The 17,253-nt window shown below is 46.4% G+C and overlaps 1 protein-coding gene across 1 annotated transcript; it reads left to right on the forward strand.

The window, feature by feature from the left end:
* Window positions 1–10,945: 10,945 nt before the first annotated feature.
* On the forward strand, window positions 10,946–11,878 carry LOC121638972 (ubl carboxyl-terminal hydrolase 18-like). Its single transcript, XM_041984098.1, has one exon. The coding sequence runs from the start codon at window positions 10,946–10,948 to the stop codon at window positions 11,876–11,878; it is 933 nt and encodes a 310-aa protein (XP_041840032.1).
* The last annotated feature ends 5,375 nt before the right edge of the window (window positions 11,879–17,253 follow it).

The following is a 17,253-nucleotide window of genomic DNA, read 5'->3' on the forward strand; positions in this document are numbered from 1 at the left end:
GCGCCCAATTCTCTCCCGGGCCAACACAGAGACGCTTATGCATGCTTTTATCACAAGTCGTATTGACTATTGTAATGCCCTGCTTTCTGGTCTTCCCCAAAAAACCATCTCAGGTTTACAACTTCTTCAGAATTCAGCAGCACGTGTCCTGACAAAGACCAGAAGGCGGGCCCATATTACACCCATTTTACGATCACTGCATTGGCTCCCTGTGTGCTTCAGGATCGATTTTAAGGTCATTTTATTAGTTTTTAAATGTCTTAATGGTCTTGGACCTTCTTATCTCTCAGATCTGCTTTTACCCTATGAACCCTCGCGATCCCTGCGGTCCTCCGGCAGTAGACTTTTAGTCATTCCTAGGGTCAGGACACACACCCACGGGGAGGCGTCGTTCCAGTGGCGCGGCCCTCACCTGTGGAACAGTCTGCCGGAGGACCTCAGGGTTGCAGAGAACATTCATGTTTTTAAGACTCGGTTGAAGACCCATCTATTCAGCTTAGCTTTTAGTTGATATTCAGTTATTTAAGTATTAATTAGCTTCGTAATATTTGGTTTTATTACTTCTGACGTTTTATACACTGAATGCTCTTTTACTGCCTTTTATTGTTTCTGGATCCTTCCAGTGTTTCCTCTACGGGGGTCCGTCTGTACTGGGGGTGGTGTCCGGCTGTGGCTGATCGGTGCGGTGGGACGTACGTCTTGGCGGTGGGGGCTGGTGTCTCAGCCAGGTCTCCCCGGGCCGCCGTGCTCCTGTGTCCCTGCAGTTGCAGAAACTTGGCAGAATACTGTCCCACCCTTGGTGCAGATGGATCCCCTACTGATGAGGTTTCCTCATTTGTCCATCTGCACCTGGCATCATGTACTTTGAATTATTCTAGGCTGAAGGAGTGTGTGTGCCTGTATGGGGGTTGGGGGGTGAGGGTGATTGGACGGGAATGTTTTTAAATGTAAGGCGCTTTGAGCCACAATCCTGTACGAAAGGCGCTTTATAAATAAAGTTTTGATTGATTGATTGATTGATCACTGGAACTGTGAGTCCGTCAAGAAATCGCTTCACACCGCACTGCAGAATAAGACTCTACTGCCATGAAGCCCCCTTCCATGAACCCTAAACCCTACTATGTTTATCATGTGTTTCGTGTCTTCACAAATGGTGTTCTTTGGTTTGTTTTCTTTCTTGTCAACTGTGAATTGATAAAGTCATAATAAAAACTATTATGTGAGAACAGTGTCTCAGTTTCCCTCTGCTTTCTCTGTAGCGCAGAGCTGTTAAAATAGAGCCTGCTATTGTTTGGACAGTGGTGCCTGGAAGTTTCATTACACAGCATCTCATGTGTTTGCTAGGCGGGTCTTAACGGTTCTTGTGTCAAGACAGAGTGATCAGAGGACATACTTAAACCATAGGGCCCCACACAAACGTGTTTTTATAATGCATGTGGACAGCAGTTGGTAACACATGGTACACCCTTGACTGTGTTTAGTGATTCCAACAATGTTGTCACCAACAAAAATATCGGCTCAAGCCTCCCAAAGTACCTTTGATATGTTGCGGACAGAAGGGGATGTGTTGGCTACGGAAACAAGGCAACTCTTGAGTCGTTTTCTACGAGAAGCCTCGGGACTCGGGGAGCAGAGGTGCCACGAGGACTCGGCCCTTTCAACAATGAAACGAGGAGTAGCTGGAATTGTCGCAGAACATGCCAACGAATTCAAAGGTTGTTGCACTTCTGCATTTTTATCGTGTTGTGGACTGTTTCAGTTTTTACATGTTTGCATTCATCTAACCATATTTCTCTGCCTCCCTTAAAACCATTCATCAGGGTGTATCCAAAACCTTGCACTGGATGATAGGCCACAAGATGTTACATTTGTCAGAACGGTGTGCAAAAGCCTTTTTGCAGACGGCATCACGAACTGGGGTCGAATCCTCGCACTAGCAGCTTTTGGTGCTTTCCTGTGCAAGTTCTACGTGGAGAGGGGCTGGGACAAGAATGTGGATTCAGTGGGAGAGGAAATCTCTTCGTACCTTTTGACTGAGCACAGGGATTGGCTGACTGCAAATGGTTCTTGGGTCAGTATAGTATACCATGTTATAGCAGTGTGCACGTTTTGCTCTCATGTCACAATGGTACCTTTTCTTGAGCTTTCAATTTCTGTTATTGTGCTATTGTATCTAACTTGTTTCTATAACTCATTTTTGTTTTTTTTGTTTATCCCTAACAGAATGGTTTTGTGGAGCTCCATCAAAGGGTTGGCATAAATCCTACTAAACCCAAGGGCATTCTCACCATCCTCTGGAACCTGCTAGTCCAGTCGATAATGTAAAAGTTGGAACATAAAAAAAAAAAAAACAATAAACAAAAACTAAAGACAACTTGAAAAAAAAAAACGGTCCATTTTGTGTCATTTTGTGTAATGAGTCACATAACAGACACTGTGTATGTATCAGAGCTATAGGTTTCAATCCCGTACCCGGGCTGCCATGAGCATAACCATGTTCTGTATGTCTCTAGCCTCGTCAACCCCTGCTTTTGAGTGTATGGTTGGAGAGTCAACTCCGTGTTTGTACAGTGTCCGTAACAGGGCCTCTCTCTGCATACTATAGTTGAAAACACACACGTTCAGTACTTGTATACGTGGTTGGTAGTTTCCCATCCTATACATCGGTAGACAGCTTATTTGGATTCCTCAGTCTATTTGTTAACCCCATGGCTGCAAAGGTCTTTTGTTTTTATTCTCAATCGAGGAAGCTTGTTTATGTCTGTTGTAGTTCTTGACAGGGAGTGTTGCACACTGTGTTGTGAACTGATAAGACTCTCAGATTTGAGAATAAGGAAAACACACCAGCTTGAAACTATCTTTATTGTCAAGGCCACATGATAGTCTTTTCACTTGATGAAGTTTGCCATACATAACAAAGGCACATACAGTGTTTCTATTATCGTACAAACAAGTTGTAGATATCGGAATTAATGACTTCTAAGATTCAGGGAGGGATCTTTGCTCCTACGCCCCGGACACAGAACACTCTGCAGGTCCTGATACGAATGTAGATCCTGTTCACCCATTCCAAACTCAGGGCTCTGTGAAAACCAGAAAATAAAATAGATGAAAACAACTTACACGTATGTATACACATACACTGCAACACAAAACAAAACAATAAAAAAAAATAAAAATAAAGTCAACTGTCATCAAAGTACATTCCGAAATGGTACCTTTTGGAACACCAACGCCAATTACTGAGGCATCTGTGCTGAAGAGATCCTGCATATCCTGGTGCTCCTTACCAAGAAGCGGTTCGGCATCTTGGTCCAAGGCACATGTTGTAGGAACGTAAACGGCGTCATTTGGAAGTGTGATCTTCTGCAGACATGGTTTGTAAATGGGGGATGAAGACCGTCTGCCAAGGACCTTGTATGTGATCAGCACCAGTCCAAACACCATCATGAACGGAACAGCGAGCAACGAGATCTTGTACCAGCTGCTCTTGTCATAGATCCACCAGTAATTATTGTAGTACTCGTTGGAGTAAACCATGCTTTTGGGTTGTTCTTTGTGCTTTTCTTCACTTTGTACTAAGGAAGTAATAAAAGTTTTTCAAACTTGTCCAAGGGTTTCTTTTATGTTTAGTAATGTTTGTTTCCTGTTATTCCCCTTTCTTGATTTTTTTTTTTTGTTTTTGAAGTAAAGTACTCTTGTGCTTACCAGACTTACAGGGTCACTTTAAGTACATTGATATCACGGCAGATATTCGGAAAAAAAGGGGGGGGGGTGGGACAATAATGTAATGGCGTGCAAAAATCTATATTTTCAGGTATATATAGAGCACAGTACAGACACACATGCCTTATCACACCTCTGCTTTCAGGCTTGACTTCACTGCTCTGTTGACACTCACCAAGAACCTTCATACAACATGTCTGATACACCCAAGAACTTGTCCATTGGAACAGTTTCAGCTTTCTCTGAACAGAAAGACACTGCACACCAAAGGAAAGTGTCTGAGCAAGAGGATACTCGCAGCTGTAACCACGTTCCAAATGAGCAAGAAGCAACACCTTTGACAGAGAAAGGTTTATTTGATGTGGAACAGAAAGGGATTCCAAGTGAACATGGGAGAACGGCTGTCAAGAACGAGGCTCCATCTCAGGAGGGAGAGAAAGAGGTTCCAAGTGAGCAGGGCACAATGCCTGAGACAGACGAGGTTTCAGCTCAGCATGATCAGATAGAAATTCTGAGTGAGCAAGTTGCAACGCTTGTGATAGATCAGGCTTCACCCACCACGGAACGGAAAGAGTCTGCATGCAGCGAGACTGTGTCTGAGCCAGAGAACAGCCCTAGCTGTACCCACATTCCAAATGAGCAAGATACAACGCATTTGACAGACGAGGTGACATCTGAGATGGAACAGAAAGGGATTTCAAGTGAACACGGGAGAACGCCTGTGAAGAACGAGGCTCCATCTCAGGAGGGAGAGAAAGAGGTTCCAAGTGAGCAGGGCACAATGCCTGAGGCACACGAGGTTTCAGCTCAAGATGAACAGATAGAAATTCCGAGTGAGCTAGGTGCAACGCCTGTGACAGATCAGGCTTCACCCACCGCGGAACAGAAAGAGTCTGCATGCAGCGAGATTGTGTCTGAGCAAGAACATAAGCCAGGTACGCCAGGCACCAGCCCTGTTGCAGTGCACACAGGCTGGATACCATCGGCTCCCCAAAAACCCAAAGTGGACAGATTATCTCGAAGCAAACAAACACGCTCTCTCGGGACCGAGGGCGGTCTAGCAAGAAGACTCTTCCAGTCTCCTCCACAGGGCAAATATCGAACCCCTTCCATGAAGAAGCACTATCGGTCAAGCTCTAAAAGTGGTCTAGGTGGTCCAGGCTCAGCAAAAATGAGCCTCAAGAAGCTCACAGAGATGGAACAGGAAGAGATTTCAAGTATACGAAGACTCTCTCTCGGGACCGAGGCCGGTCAACGACGAATGAAGAAAGAAAGAAAGAAGCACTATGTGTCAAGCTCTAAATTGGTCTAGGTGGTCCAGGCTCAGCAAAAATGAGCCTCCAGAAGTTCACAGCACAGAATCACAATTAAAGAGGCTACAACAGTGGTCCACCTTACTATCGAGGAGGACTCTGTGTATCCAGACTAGTGCATGTACCTTATGTTATGTATGAAAACTGTACAGCTTGTTCCAGCACTAGGGAACATGTATTCCAACAAGGTTGACATATGTGTATCTGTTTGTCATGGATATGTAATGGTGCACTGTGCTCTACACTCTGACTGTTGTGGTTTCGAATATCGTCAAAATAAAATGCGAGAATATAAAAACAAGTCTTTGTTTCCAAGATCTGTTCATTCATACCCTGTGGATTATATCATCTCAAAAATCACAAGTCTTGTGTGGGTTTCTTAGTTGTATTGTATTTTATTTGTATAAGCTGGCTCCTTTACATTCTTCAGTTAGTCCACATGATTGTTTGCACTACAAGAGGAGATCAAAAAACACTTATGAGCGAATCACAACATTTGAGTAAGTTGTACATACATACATACATACATACATACATACATACATACATACATACATACATGTACATAGGAGTCTGACAGAGAAACATTGACACAGGTTATGTTGATACAGATAACATGGTTTGTCCTTTAAATTTATAGTGCCACATGCAGGCTAGTCTTCCCCGCTCTCCACGAAATTTATAGTGCCACATGCAGGCTAGTCTTCCCCGCTCTCCACGTTTGATTCATAATGTCCTTTGTAAATTGTATTCCTGTTTCGAAGTCTGTGGTCTCCTCCGTCAAGTCCTTTGACACGTGAGGGCTTTGGAAGCTCATTCTTTGCAAGCTCTTTAAGATCTGGGTATAGCCTTTGCTTGGTGCACGGTTGTACAGGGAACTGCTGGTCCTGATGCGTAGTGAAATTCTGCAGATTCTCTTGGAACCCCAGGTGCTGTTGCTGGTACCGCTGGTGGTGCTGATGGCTCGAGGGTTGCCGGATTTGCTCCTGCAATTGCTGCTGATGTTGTACTGGTTGATAGTGCCGTTGGTATGGCTGTTGAAACATATGTGGTGATGATGATGATGATGAGGATGATGCCTCAGTACCACTAGCGATGGTACCCTGTGAAATGGGTGGAGCTGACGGATAATTGGTACAGACGTTACTCTGGAGCCAGCATTGGGGCACATCCCCCAAAGGGCTCATCTTGACTTTGTTAGAGTCCTGCTGTACTAGACAACCCCAAAGTTTTGCCTGGTGCTGTGTGCTCCGGTTTATTGCAAGAGGTCCGCTAGCTGTGCTCATGCAGTAACGAAACAGCAAATAAATGTAGTAGCGGGAGAGCTTGCGAGCGTCAGTTACGATCCGATCTGGGATAGGCATTCCGCTACAAGAAGCGCTGGTACATTCCATCATGTGCAATCTTTCAAGATCTGCACGCGGTACGTACAAGGAATCAGCTCTCTGCCACATGTTACGCAAAAGTTGCAGGCTCATTTGAAGCACGCCACTGTCTCTGTGGGTTGAGTCCATCAGCAACCCTGTCGCTGGCGCACCTGCAACTATCAAGCACTCAAAGAGTGACACCGAAGCGTGTTCAGAGAAGAGGACCTCGCTGCGAACTGGACCGTTCATCTTCTATTTACTACCAAGCACGGGTAGTTGTAAACAAGGCTTGTCTGAAAAACCAACTGAAAAATACAAAGGCGGTATCTGAAATGCGGGGAAAGTTCTTTGACCGTAATCAAAAACAATAGACACAAAAAAAAAAAAAAACGAAGAAAAAATGCAGCGCAACAAAAAACATTCTAGGAGCATAACAGAAAGGCTCTTGGGTATGGTTGAACGGTACAACCTGTATCACGTTAAGACTTTGCGTTACAACGATGTTCGTGGAGTACTCGACTGGCTCCGGGGTTCCGCAGCCAGCGGTGGGTTCGTCTTTAACCGGCAAGAAACCCCAGTTACTGTGCTCAGCAGGTACATCGCATGGCACAGGCTCAACAACGTTGAGATGATCAGGATACACCAGGAACCGTGCATCGAGGGAAAGGACAGACTGATAGTATGCATTGACCAGAAAGATGTACCGCCGCGCATGAGCAAGCACTGCTCCTTTGTATTGTTCCTAGTGATACGATGCAGTGTGAAAGCACCGTACTGCAGCACACTCAGCACACTGATCAAGGACACAAAGAATACTGTCAGAGACTGCGGGAGCCCTCTATTTCCCACGTTTGCGTGCTGTAAACCTGAGCGTGTGAGACCCAAATGTCAGGAGAAACAGCCTGTTCTAGATGGCGTACTGCCTTCGCAGTATTGTACAACCACACCCAGGGTACCTGTCACTATTGCAGACGATTGCGGACGGGTATACGTTCCTCTGAAGTGTACTGCAAAGGCCAGCCCTTGGAGCCTTTATGAGGACATATCCCATCTACCCGCAGAGGTCGGGGGCTCTGACATGGACTTGGAACGGTTTTTCATCACGCCGAATAAAGTTTTGGGTCGGGGAGGCTTTGGAGTGACTGTTCCCATTGACGATTGCATGGTGGCGAAAACCAACTTGTTTCCAGAAATGATCAACTGGTCTGTGCCTTTCATAGACGAGGAATTCTCACGCTATGCACACATTGCTTCGCAGGTGGAAGAACTTGCGATTGGAGTCTCGATGAAACACCCAAACATTTTGCGCACCTTTGGAGGTCTATGGTGTGAAAGTCTGGGATATCAACTTGGTGGTAGAGCCGTGCTCTTCATGGAACGGGCACTCGTTTCACTGCAGGAGTTTATGTGGCACCTACAGGAGACCACTGTGGTGCCTGCTGTTGAGCTGGACACCCTCAGTGGACTGGATTACCTGAGGTCGAGGTCAATTCAGCACAGAGACTTTACCTTCAGAAATGTATTGGTGTGCCATCAGCCCGGCAGAAAACCGCTACCTTTCGCATTCAAGATCAGCGACTTTGGAACCGCGTGCAATTTCTCCACGCCAGACCAACCGCGCGGGAATCGCACAAACATGGCTCCCGAGGTGCTGTGGTGCCTGAGCGCAGCCATGGGCAGCGATATCTTCAGTTGGTACTGCGTGATGTGGGAACTGCACGCCCGCACACCCTTGATAAAGTACAAGGGAAACGACGGCGGTTACTGCAAAAAGACATACGCTGAGAACCTCTCGAGTTTGGTAGGGGTCTACAGCCCACAGAGAGAGGACACGTTTGAGCTTGTGTACATGAAGGCTGTAGATGCACGAGCTCTGCACGCGCGCCACAAAGATCTGAGGCCTACTGTGCAAACTATATTGGCCAACCTTCAAACTGCAGGCCGCAACATAGAGGACAAACAGTTTGTTTCCATGGGAGTACTGTGCATAACGCTTTTCCCGCAGGAGAGATTTTCCCCTGCCGAAATGCTGAACCTCGAGAGATACAAGCGCCTAAGTCGAGACATAAGCATGGCACATATCCCTAGGAGGACTCTTCCGTTGAATGTGAGGCTCGGGGACTACAGGCCAGTTGACGTGGTGGTCAGTGAGGATTGTCTGCCAAAGCGACTCAGGGACTGGGCAGCTGAAAGATCCACATCTGGGTCCCCAGTGACAGTGGTCACATCTGACACCAAAGTGTACTACGGTATAGATACTATGAGGTTGGCCCCCGATCTTATCCAGCCTCATGGGTGGTACTCGAGAAAGGTCAGAGCACTCGAGGACATATACAGGGGCAAGTACAAGAAACGCAAGGCCTCATACACCCACAGGACGGATCACTCTGATGACACCTTTACCCAGGCCAGTTGTTCCAAGAAGGTCCCCGCGAAGGTCAGCAGACCTGACCCTGGGGAATTGGGGATGTTTTCTCGCATGCAAGAAATGCTTTCTGTCAAATGTGATGCTGCTGGTGCAGAAGGTGCTGCTACAGCAAGGAAAGAAATGGCTCCCGCTTCCCGGCAGCCGTGTGTCAGTCCTCTTATTGAACATACCTCGTCTCTCGATCCTCATCTTCCTCCTGCTCATAATCCTCCTCGGCCTCATCCACAACCCAAGCTTCATCTTTCTCCTGCCCATGGGACACGCGTGCCACAAAATGCGTATCAGGATACAAGGAGAAAGATCAGAGACACCCAGGGAAACAACTCTTTGGAGATGCACATGATCGATTACAGCAACTTTGCGTGTAACAAGCAGATGGATATGTTGAGCTGCAGCAATCTCACCAGTAATCTACCCAGTGAAGGAAAGAGCTGTAAAAGCGAAAATCGGGATTCGGATACGGCTTCGGTGAACAGCAGCAGTACAACTTCTGTCCCGTTCCCTGGAGATGAATGTGGTTCAGAGACCAGGCTGACAGCAGGGGGACCGGTTCCAGGAATCACTACAGTCCAAGAAGAAGCAGTTGCAGGTGAAGAAGTAGCACAGGACGAAGAAGAGGACGGACAAGAAGAAGAAGAACAAGAAGAAGAACAAGAAGAAGAACAAGAAGAAGAAAAAAAAGAAGAAAAACAAGTCCAAGCTCACCATGAAACAGAAAAACAGGACCATCAAGAAGCCGGTTCCAAAAGAGAGCAGCATCCAGGCACAGTGTTTCTGAGAGGCAAGACGATAGAGGGGGAGATCTACACAGCTATGGCCATCCTAAAAATCCACAACGAGAATGATGTCAAGCGTTTCAAACGCAATGTTGTCGATATGTCACAAAGTGTAACACAAGCCCACTCTCTGTTTTTTGTCGGGCCCCGCAGGGGCTTATGTGTCTGCTCCAGACGAGGAAATATGTTCGTGTTTCAGTATGCAATGCTGTTGGAGGGATTCAAGCGCGTATCTGAGTGGACTCAATGTGACCCACCTTACTCGGTGTACTGTTTCTTGTTGCAAGTCTTTCTAACACTCAAGATGGCCCTGGATGCCAAGATGTTACCTACGCACATGAGCGAATGGAAAGATGTGGTGATCGCTTCGGGAGCTGTAACAATTGACGTAGTCTCCTACCTCAGCAGGAACTTTAAAAAATCCCGAAGAACATTGTTTGGTCGTAACTGCGGCAGCTTGCTCACACTCTGCGCTAGCATAGTGCAAAAGCACTTGCCAGACTCAGATCTCTGCACGTGGCTTTGCGGGCTGAGCACAGCGGATTCGGTCTCACTTGTGCTGGGCAGATCGATTGGGTGGCTGAGAAGGTTTGACACAAGCGAAAGAAGAAATCCAACTTTCTTGACCTTGGAGGAAAACTGCTTCACGTTCAGGGATTACACGGCAGAAATACCCAACTGGCTTAACGCTTCACTCAGTGCGGGAGAAGAGGAAGAAAGAGGAGGACCCGATGTAATGGTCAGCACCAAAATGCTGGTATACGGAGATCCTAAGCCCGTCAGGGGTGACCAGAGGACTTCAGCCATGTGTAACATCGGTGTGGATAAGCTTGTTCGAAACATTGTACTAAGAATGAGAGCCAAGGTTCTAGACCGGACCATGAAGGTTCACGTCACTGCACTGGATTGCACTCAGGGCTTGCTGAAGGTGGCGCTCAACAACAGTGCACTGTCTGGGATCTCTGGACTTGTCCAGCTATCCAACGCAAGCATGTTTTTAGACAACGAAGAATGTCTCACTCACGATGCTGTTTCACATATCGAGTCTAAGTGGGCTCCGGTTATAATGTTGACAAAAGTCAAGAAACCGGGACCTGTAGAAGAGTTCACAACCAGATATTACACCATGACTGTTCTTGTGGTGTTGCTTGACCAGAAGGGATCTATACGGTCCCTGAAAGAGCTGTTTACAAGTGTGGCTTGCAGTTGCACCGGAGAATACTAACCCATATGAATTGTGATATGAAGCACATGAACAATAAGAAGACATTATTTTTTTTTTTAATTATATTGTGAAGGTGTTTGCAATTACATTGTTCTTTGTTAGGCCAGACCATGCGTGGCCTCATCAACTACGGAACTAATTGCTCTTTAAACAGCATCGTGCAGTGCCTCTATGCAACGCCTGGACTCCACAATCTTCTCCGGAATGGGCGGCAAGGACACCTGTCTTATGGATCTGTAGCCCTGACCCTCAAGTGTCTCTTGGATGACATGGCCCTTGAGTCCCAAAGGCCGTGCGATCCAAACCCTCTTGTAAATGCATTGAATGAGCACCAAGGCTTTCAGCTGTTTTGTGTTCAGGAAGATGCAGATACGGTCTTCAGGTGCATTCTCGAAGCGCTGACAAACGGACCCGTAAAAGCGATCCGAGGAATGTGGGACTTTGAGACTGAGAAATGTATACGATGCACTGCTTGTCACACTACCAAAGTGAAACGTGAAAAGTCTGTCACAATCCTTGTACACTTGAGCAACCAACACGTGAATAACCTACAGGGGTATTTGGAGAGCTACTCCCAGCAAAAGGATATAGCGTCCGCATACAACTGTGATACGTGTCACGCAAAAGCCAAGGCCGAGATCACAAGCAAGGTTTTAATCCTGCCCACCAATGTGTGCGTTGTGATCCAACGTGTTAGGAACATGGGCCGAAACAGTGCCTGCATCGTAAAGACGGAGGAGCTGTTCACCTTCCCTGAGACTCTTGATCTTAAATGTCTAGCTAAGGAATCCACAGAAGGAGCCGAGCATCTGTACGGACTGTATGGTGTGGTAGCCCACCGTGGTACTCACTACGACGGACATAACACTGCATACGTCTGGAACAACGAAAGCAGTTGGTACCTAGCAGATGACACTCAACTCATGGCATGCTCCTGGCAGGATGTACAAAGAACATACGTAGGGGGTTCCGCTCTTTACCATGAGGTGGCTTACATGCTTATGTACAGTGCGCTTGCTAGAGGTGCCTGCTACTCTGTATGATGTTGAGTGTTGTTTTTGCGGGGATGTGTGGTTGTTACAACTTTTAGCATGACAAGTGTGTGTATTGTATGAGCATGGAACATTGTGGAATGTGTGACATGTCCTTTGTGCATATGTGGAACTACAGATCCTTTTGTACATGTATGGAACTTGAAATAAAGACAACATGTCACTTCACTTTCATTGTCTCTTTGTTTATTATGTTGTGTCACACAATACATGTGTATTAGCAATAAGCACACATAACAGAGTGAATAACTCTGCAGTGGAAACATTTGGCTATTCCAAATTATTTGGCCGTTCACATACACGCCTCTGCTTGACCACAAAATATTTGTCCAAGGTATTTCCACCAGCTTTCGCTTCCCTTGCTCTAGGAACCGGCGTTGAATGTTTAGAGGATAGTGCTGCAGGGGCGCATGGTTCATCTAATTGAGACACACAAACAGTTTGAGCTAGTGCCTCTAAATAGTGTTTCATGGCTGCACTCTGGGTCCCAGATGAAGGTGATCTCTTTTTTGCTTTTGTGGCAGACATTGTTGTTCCGTTGTACCAAGAGTCTCTTTTGCTCTGTCTGATGTCGTGTCAAAGTCCACTTTGGAGGCTGATTACACGTTGAAAACAGCACACGGACCTCAGGTGGACCAGAGAGACTTGTCAACGTTGTCAGTGAGCAATGTGGACCTGCTGCTCAATATTCAACTCCTAGCGCTTTACCTCATTTGGCTCACGTCAGTGTCCAGACTTGGTTTCTTTTGCTGGTCCTGAGTGTATGAACCTCTTTGTCAGCCTCGTCTGCTTTCTCAGGAGAGGGACGAGGAGAAGACGATCAGGTGCAGGAAAAGAATCAGGAGAAGAAGGATTGTTTAAGAACAATCTGACTTAAGTTGAAGCAGCTGCATTTATCACCCTCCTCCAGCACCACCCCTACACCTTGTCAGCAGCACATTGTTGTTGGTTTTGTTTATTTTTATTTTTTTTTTCTAGCTGCACATCTAGCTATACTTTTGTTTTCCTTCCCAAACCGTTTCTGTCTATAATTGTTCTTTCTTCCCAATCTGTTGCATTCTTCTTTTCTTCTGGGTCTTCTCTGAGCTGCTAGAATCACCACGGCCCTCACCAAGTTCAGGGCTCAATAAGACTTGCTTTGCAATGGGTCCGATGACCTCGCACTTATCCTCACCCTCATCGTCAGATCTCAATGTACGATCAGCATCTTCATGGTTCATTGATGCAGACACTTCATCGTCTTCTAAGCTTACATACTTCAGTAGTTTGGCTTTGAGTTTCGGGTTCACGTTCTTCATCCTGTATTTAATTCTTTTAGGCCTTAACGTGGATGTCACAAATGGACCCGGCCTGCCTTTTTCTACATGTATGAAGACATCACTTTCTGTATATGAACAAAATGAAAAAAAAAAAAAAAAAAAACAAGGACAAAGTCACATTTCGTTTTTCTTAATCTCTTTGTTTATTACCCCTTCTTGCGTTATATCACAAAGTACATTTTCAGTAGCAATGAACACACTTAACAGCTTGAATAACTCAGAGTCAAAATCATTTGGTTAGCCATGTACAATCCTCTGCACAGTCACAACATATTTACCCAGGGTGTTACTTTTTGGATCCCTCACTGTAAATATATTTGACAGAGATACACACATTTATAGCTAGTTCCTCTAAATAATTTTTCATGCGTACGCCCTGGGTCTGGGGGTACAGGAATGGGTCTCTGTGTGTTACATGCACACAAAGTATTCCATATTCTCTTGGTCAGCAATGCAAGGACGATGAAGAGGAGGAGTAGGGGATCGGGGTGCAGGTGAAGGTCTGGGAGAACAAGGATCGTGGGGGAGAATCTTATCTGGACTTGAAACAGCAGGAGCTTTTCCCCTCTTGTCAGGACTTGAGACGGCTGTACATATTTCCTTCTCGTTGAGTAAAACCCCTTCTTCTGTTTCGTATCCTGCGCTCTCTTTGTCTGAACACAAGGGACTGCTAGGCAAGGGATACTTGCAAGTGCGTTGTTTCTCTGCGTGCCGTGCTGACTGCGGTTTCACTTGGGATGAGGAACTGTTTTTCTTTTTATTTTTGCTCGTAGCTGGAAGTGTAGCCTTCAGTCTTTCCTTTCTCATCTTCCTCTCTTTCTTCTTCCTTTTCTTTTCTGACCTGGCGGAACCTGTATCGTCCGTGCTTTCTGGAGAGCTTGATAAACCAGAGTATTTCACTCGCTTTACAACAGGTTTGAGTACCTGCTCTTCGTCTTGGTCCGCGGATTCGTAAGTGTAATGATGTTCCTCTTCGTCGGTGGATTCAAACTTGCGATTGTAAGTTGCAGTATCGTCCTGGTTCATAGTTACAGAGACTTCATCCTCTCCATCTGAGTCTACATGCGGCAGTCTTTTGACTCTTTTAACGTTGCGTCTCAGTACTGTGTTGCTCATCATCTCGTGTTGAATCCTTTTAGATCTCAACCTCCATGGGAGACACACATCCTCGTTACCACTGTCTTCGTGTACGCTTATATCACCATCGTTTATTAAGGGGTCCTGGGTATCGTATTCATCGAGAGTGTCATTCTCATCGTCACTAGATTTTACTTCTAGGTCTTCGCCCCAGATAACATCAGCATAATCATCATCACCATCCTCCTCCTCCTCCTCCTCCTCACCGGTACCTTCCTCACGACTCTCGTCCGCGCTGTTCTCATCGAGAGCCTCGTTGTCAAACCACTCCGACATCATCAGTGGTGCTCTGGACATTCTGTAAGCTTTTGAATGTTCAGACAGCAGTCGCTTGTTTGCTCTGGAATCCAAACCTCTGAGTTTCCCTGCTCCTGCTGATGTTCCTACACTTTTGATCTCAGGTGTCATCCGTCTGCGTTTACTAGATTTGTTGTTGGCACTAGACGTGTCAGGACACGATGACCGCTTCACAGAATGTTGCTCCGCTGACAACACATCTTCCATGGGTACCCGAAAGGATACAGTCTTGTTTATTCCGGTGTTCACCAACGTTGAGTCCAGGCACCCTACCAGAGCCTTGCTGAGCCTGTCTTTGGGATTGTGTGCTCTGAGAATATCGACTGTTGCGCGGTTGTAGATTACCCACTCGCACAACGTTTCGCGCCCTTGTTTGCTCAGCAGAGTAGCATCCAGTCCGAGCAGCGTGCACACAGCATCTCTCCTGATAGGCTCATTTGTCAGCCAGGGATTGCACAGCAACAGACTAGACATGTTTTTTATCCATGTAGCAATCGGAACAGGGTCTGTGATAATGATGGAATACAGCTCCTCTCTGAACACCTTCTGTGTAGTGCTTGTCGTGGAGGTTGTAGGAGGCTTATCAGACTTATGTGCTTCACATGGTTCCTTTGCTCCATCCTTAGCTTGCGAGAGTGCAGGGGATTTCGTTTGGCACCGCTCTCCCTCAGCTGCCTTGAGTTCTTTTTTGACTTTGTTGTGAAACGTGCGGAGTTTTAGGAACAAAACCTTTACCTTTGCATGCAGTTGGACTAAATCTTTGTCTTTGCTTTTTACCAGGTCACACCTCACCAGAGCGTGCCACGTCTTCTGGATTTTGGCAATGTCATCCACAGTGTGGTTTTTCAGTAGGTCTTCGAAGACTGAGCGCCTTGTGGCATCGCTCTTGTATCTTTTACGACCATACTGTGAAGCAATATCTGATAACGCAGACCAGTCTGCTCTCATCTGCTTCTTTATCATGTCCACACGAGTCTTAGTCACCACTGCACGCAGGCAACTGTCGGAACTACACGAGTTCCAAAACTCGACGTACTCTCGAACTCTCTCGATAGGGCAGGCCAACAGCTCAGCCACCCCGAATGGATTGGGAATCTTGTATTCCATGAAAGTAATCCCGAGCTCGACGATTTCGACCATGATCGGATTCTCGATCATACTTTCTACATGCCTGGGAATTTTGTGGCACCAGCTATTTGGGCTCACTCGTTTCATGAAGGCCGTGAGTGCAGAAAAGTGTATGTCCTGATGTATCGTATCTGGTCCTGTCACAAATGTTTTTCTGTTGAATTCCCTCAACGTCTCATCCCAACAGCTAACGAGCTCCCCTGAGCCCTTCATGCTACATTGCTTCAAGGCCCTCAGGAATCTCACAGTGGTGGACACGTACAGCTGAGGAAAGTGTTCCTGGCACTCTTTTACAACCACGACGGGGAGCAAATGCACACGCAGGCCATCGATGAGCCTTCCGCTCCTTCGGAAATAAACTACACGCGTCTTGTGATGTTCATACAAGAAGTGTTTGAGACTGCACACAATTTGCTCTTCAGTGAAACAGTCAATGCTAGCTTCGCGCTTCTTTCCCAGCTCCACGGCAGCAGCTTTATCGAGCACACAGCACATGGGCGCTACCTCAGCTCGGTTATGACCAGACTCTAAATCCTCTTTTTTATCGCTCTTGCAATCTTGCGATTGAGTAGCAGACATCTGCTCAGTTCGCAACAGCTGCAATGGCTGGATCTGTTGAAAGGACGGCGTGAGACCTTCCGGATGCGTTGGTACTTCCAACGACATGTCCCAAAAGACAAAAAACTCGCCAGCGGTCCTCCTCAGCAGTTCAAGGCTTTCGAGTCCCGGTACAAAGAGTACCTCCTGAATAAAGTAGGTTGGTGTAGAATCTCTCCTCGCGTACGGGATCACAGCTATGTAAGTCCCAAGCATAGACCTCATACGATCATGATATGCGAAGTTTTGTTTTTCACAGTACTGCGTAATGACCGAGATCACCTTTCTACCGTCTGGACTGCTCATTTTCTCGGGGGGCACATATAAACATTTGTAGTTGCCATACGCCAGGAGCACATTTTTGATTCCAGCCTTATCTACAGTGGAGGACTCAATTCCCTTCGTTCTGATGTCCAATAAATCCAATACTGCACACACCAGAGACTTTGATGGCTTTTGTGGTATTCTGTGAGAATCCAGTATGACTTTATCCTTTACCAAATTAATTATGGTCTTTGGCTTGAATTTCTTCTCTTGGGCAGATAGCTCCTTCTGTTTGCATAGCATCATACATGCCACCTCGTCCAACAGTCCACGGGAGCTTTTACACAGAAATGCATTTCTGTGTGTCCCAGAAGCGTACCAAGGTGGGAACTCTGTGACAATGAAGCTCCTCGTGTTCTCTCTCATTGTCACTATACTCGCTTGCTTGCTTTTTTCCCTCTTTCTCTCGTCCTCCCTGGGCATCTTTGCTGTTGAGGAAACTAGAGGGTCTTCCGTCTCTCGTGTGAAGTGTTGTCCCTTTGAGAGCTCCTCTAGGTTCACTTCATACAGTCTAGTGATGGCAATGGGGATGAAGATCTACAGCCCTACTATATATGTGGGCAG

This window comes from Melanotaenia boesemani, chromosome 4 (assembly GCF_017639745.1).
Source record: "Melanotaenia boesemani isolate fMelBoe1 chromosome 4, fMelBoe1.pri, whole genome shotgun sequence".
In the NCBI taxonomy this organism is placed as follows: domain Eukaryota; kingdom Metazoa; phylum Chordata; class Actinopteri; order Atheriniformes; family Melanotaeniidae; genus Melanotaenia; species Melanotaenia boesemani.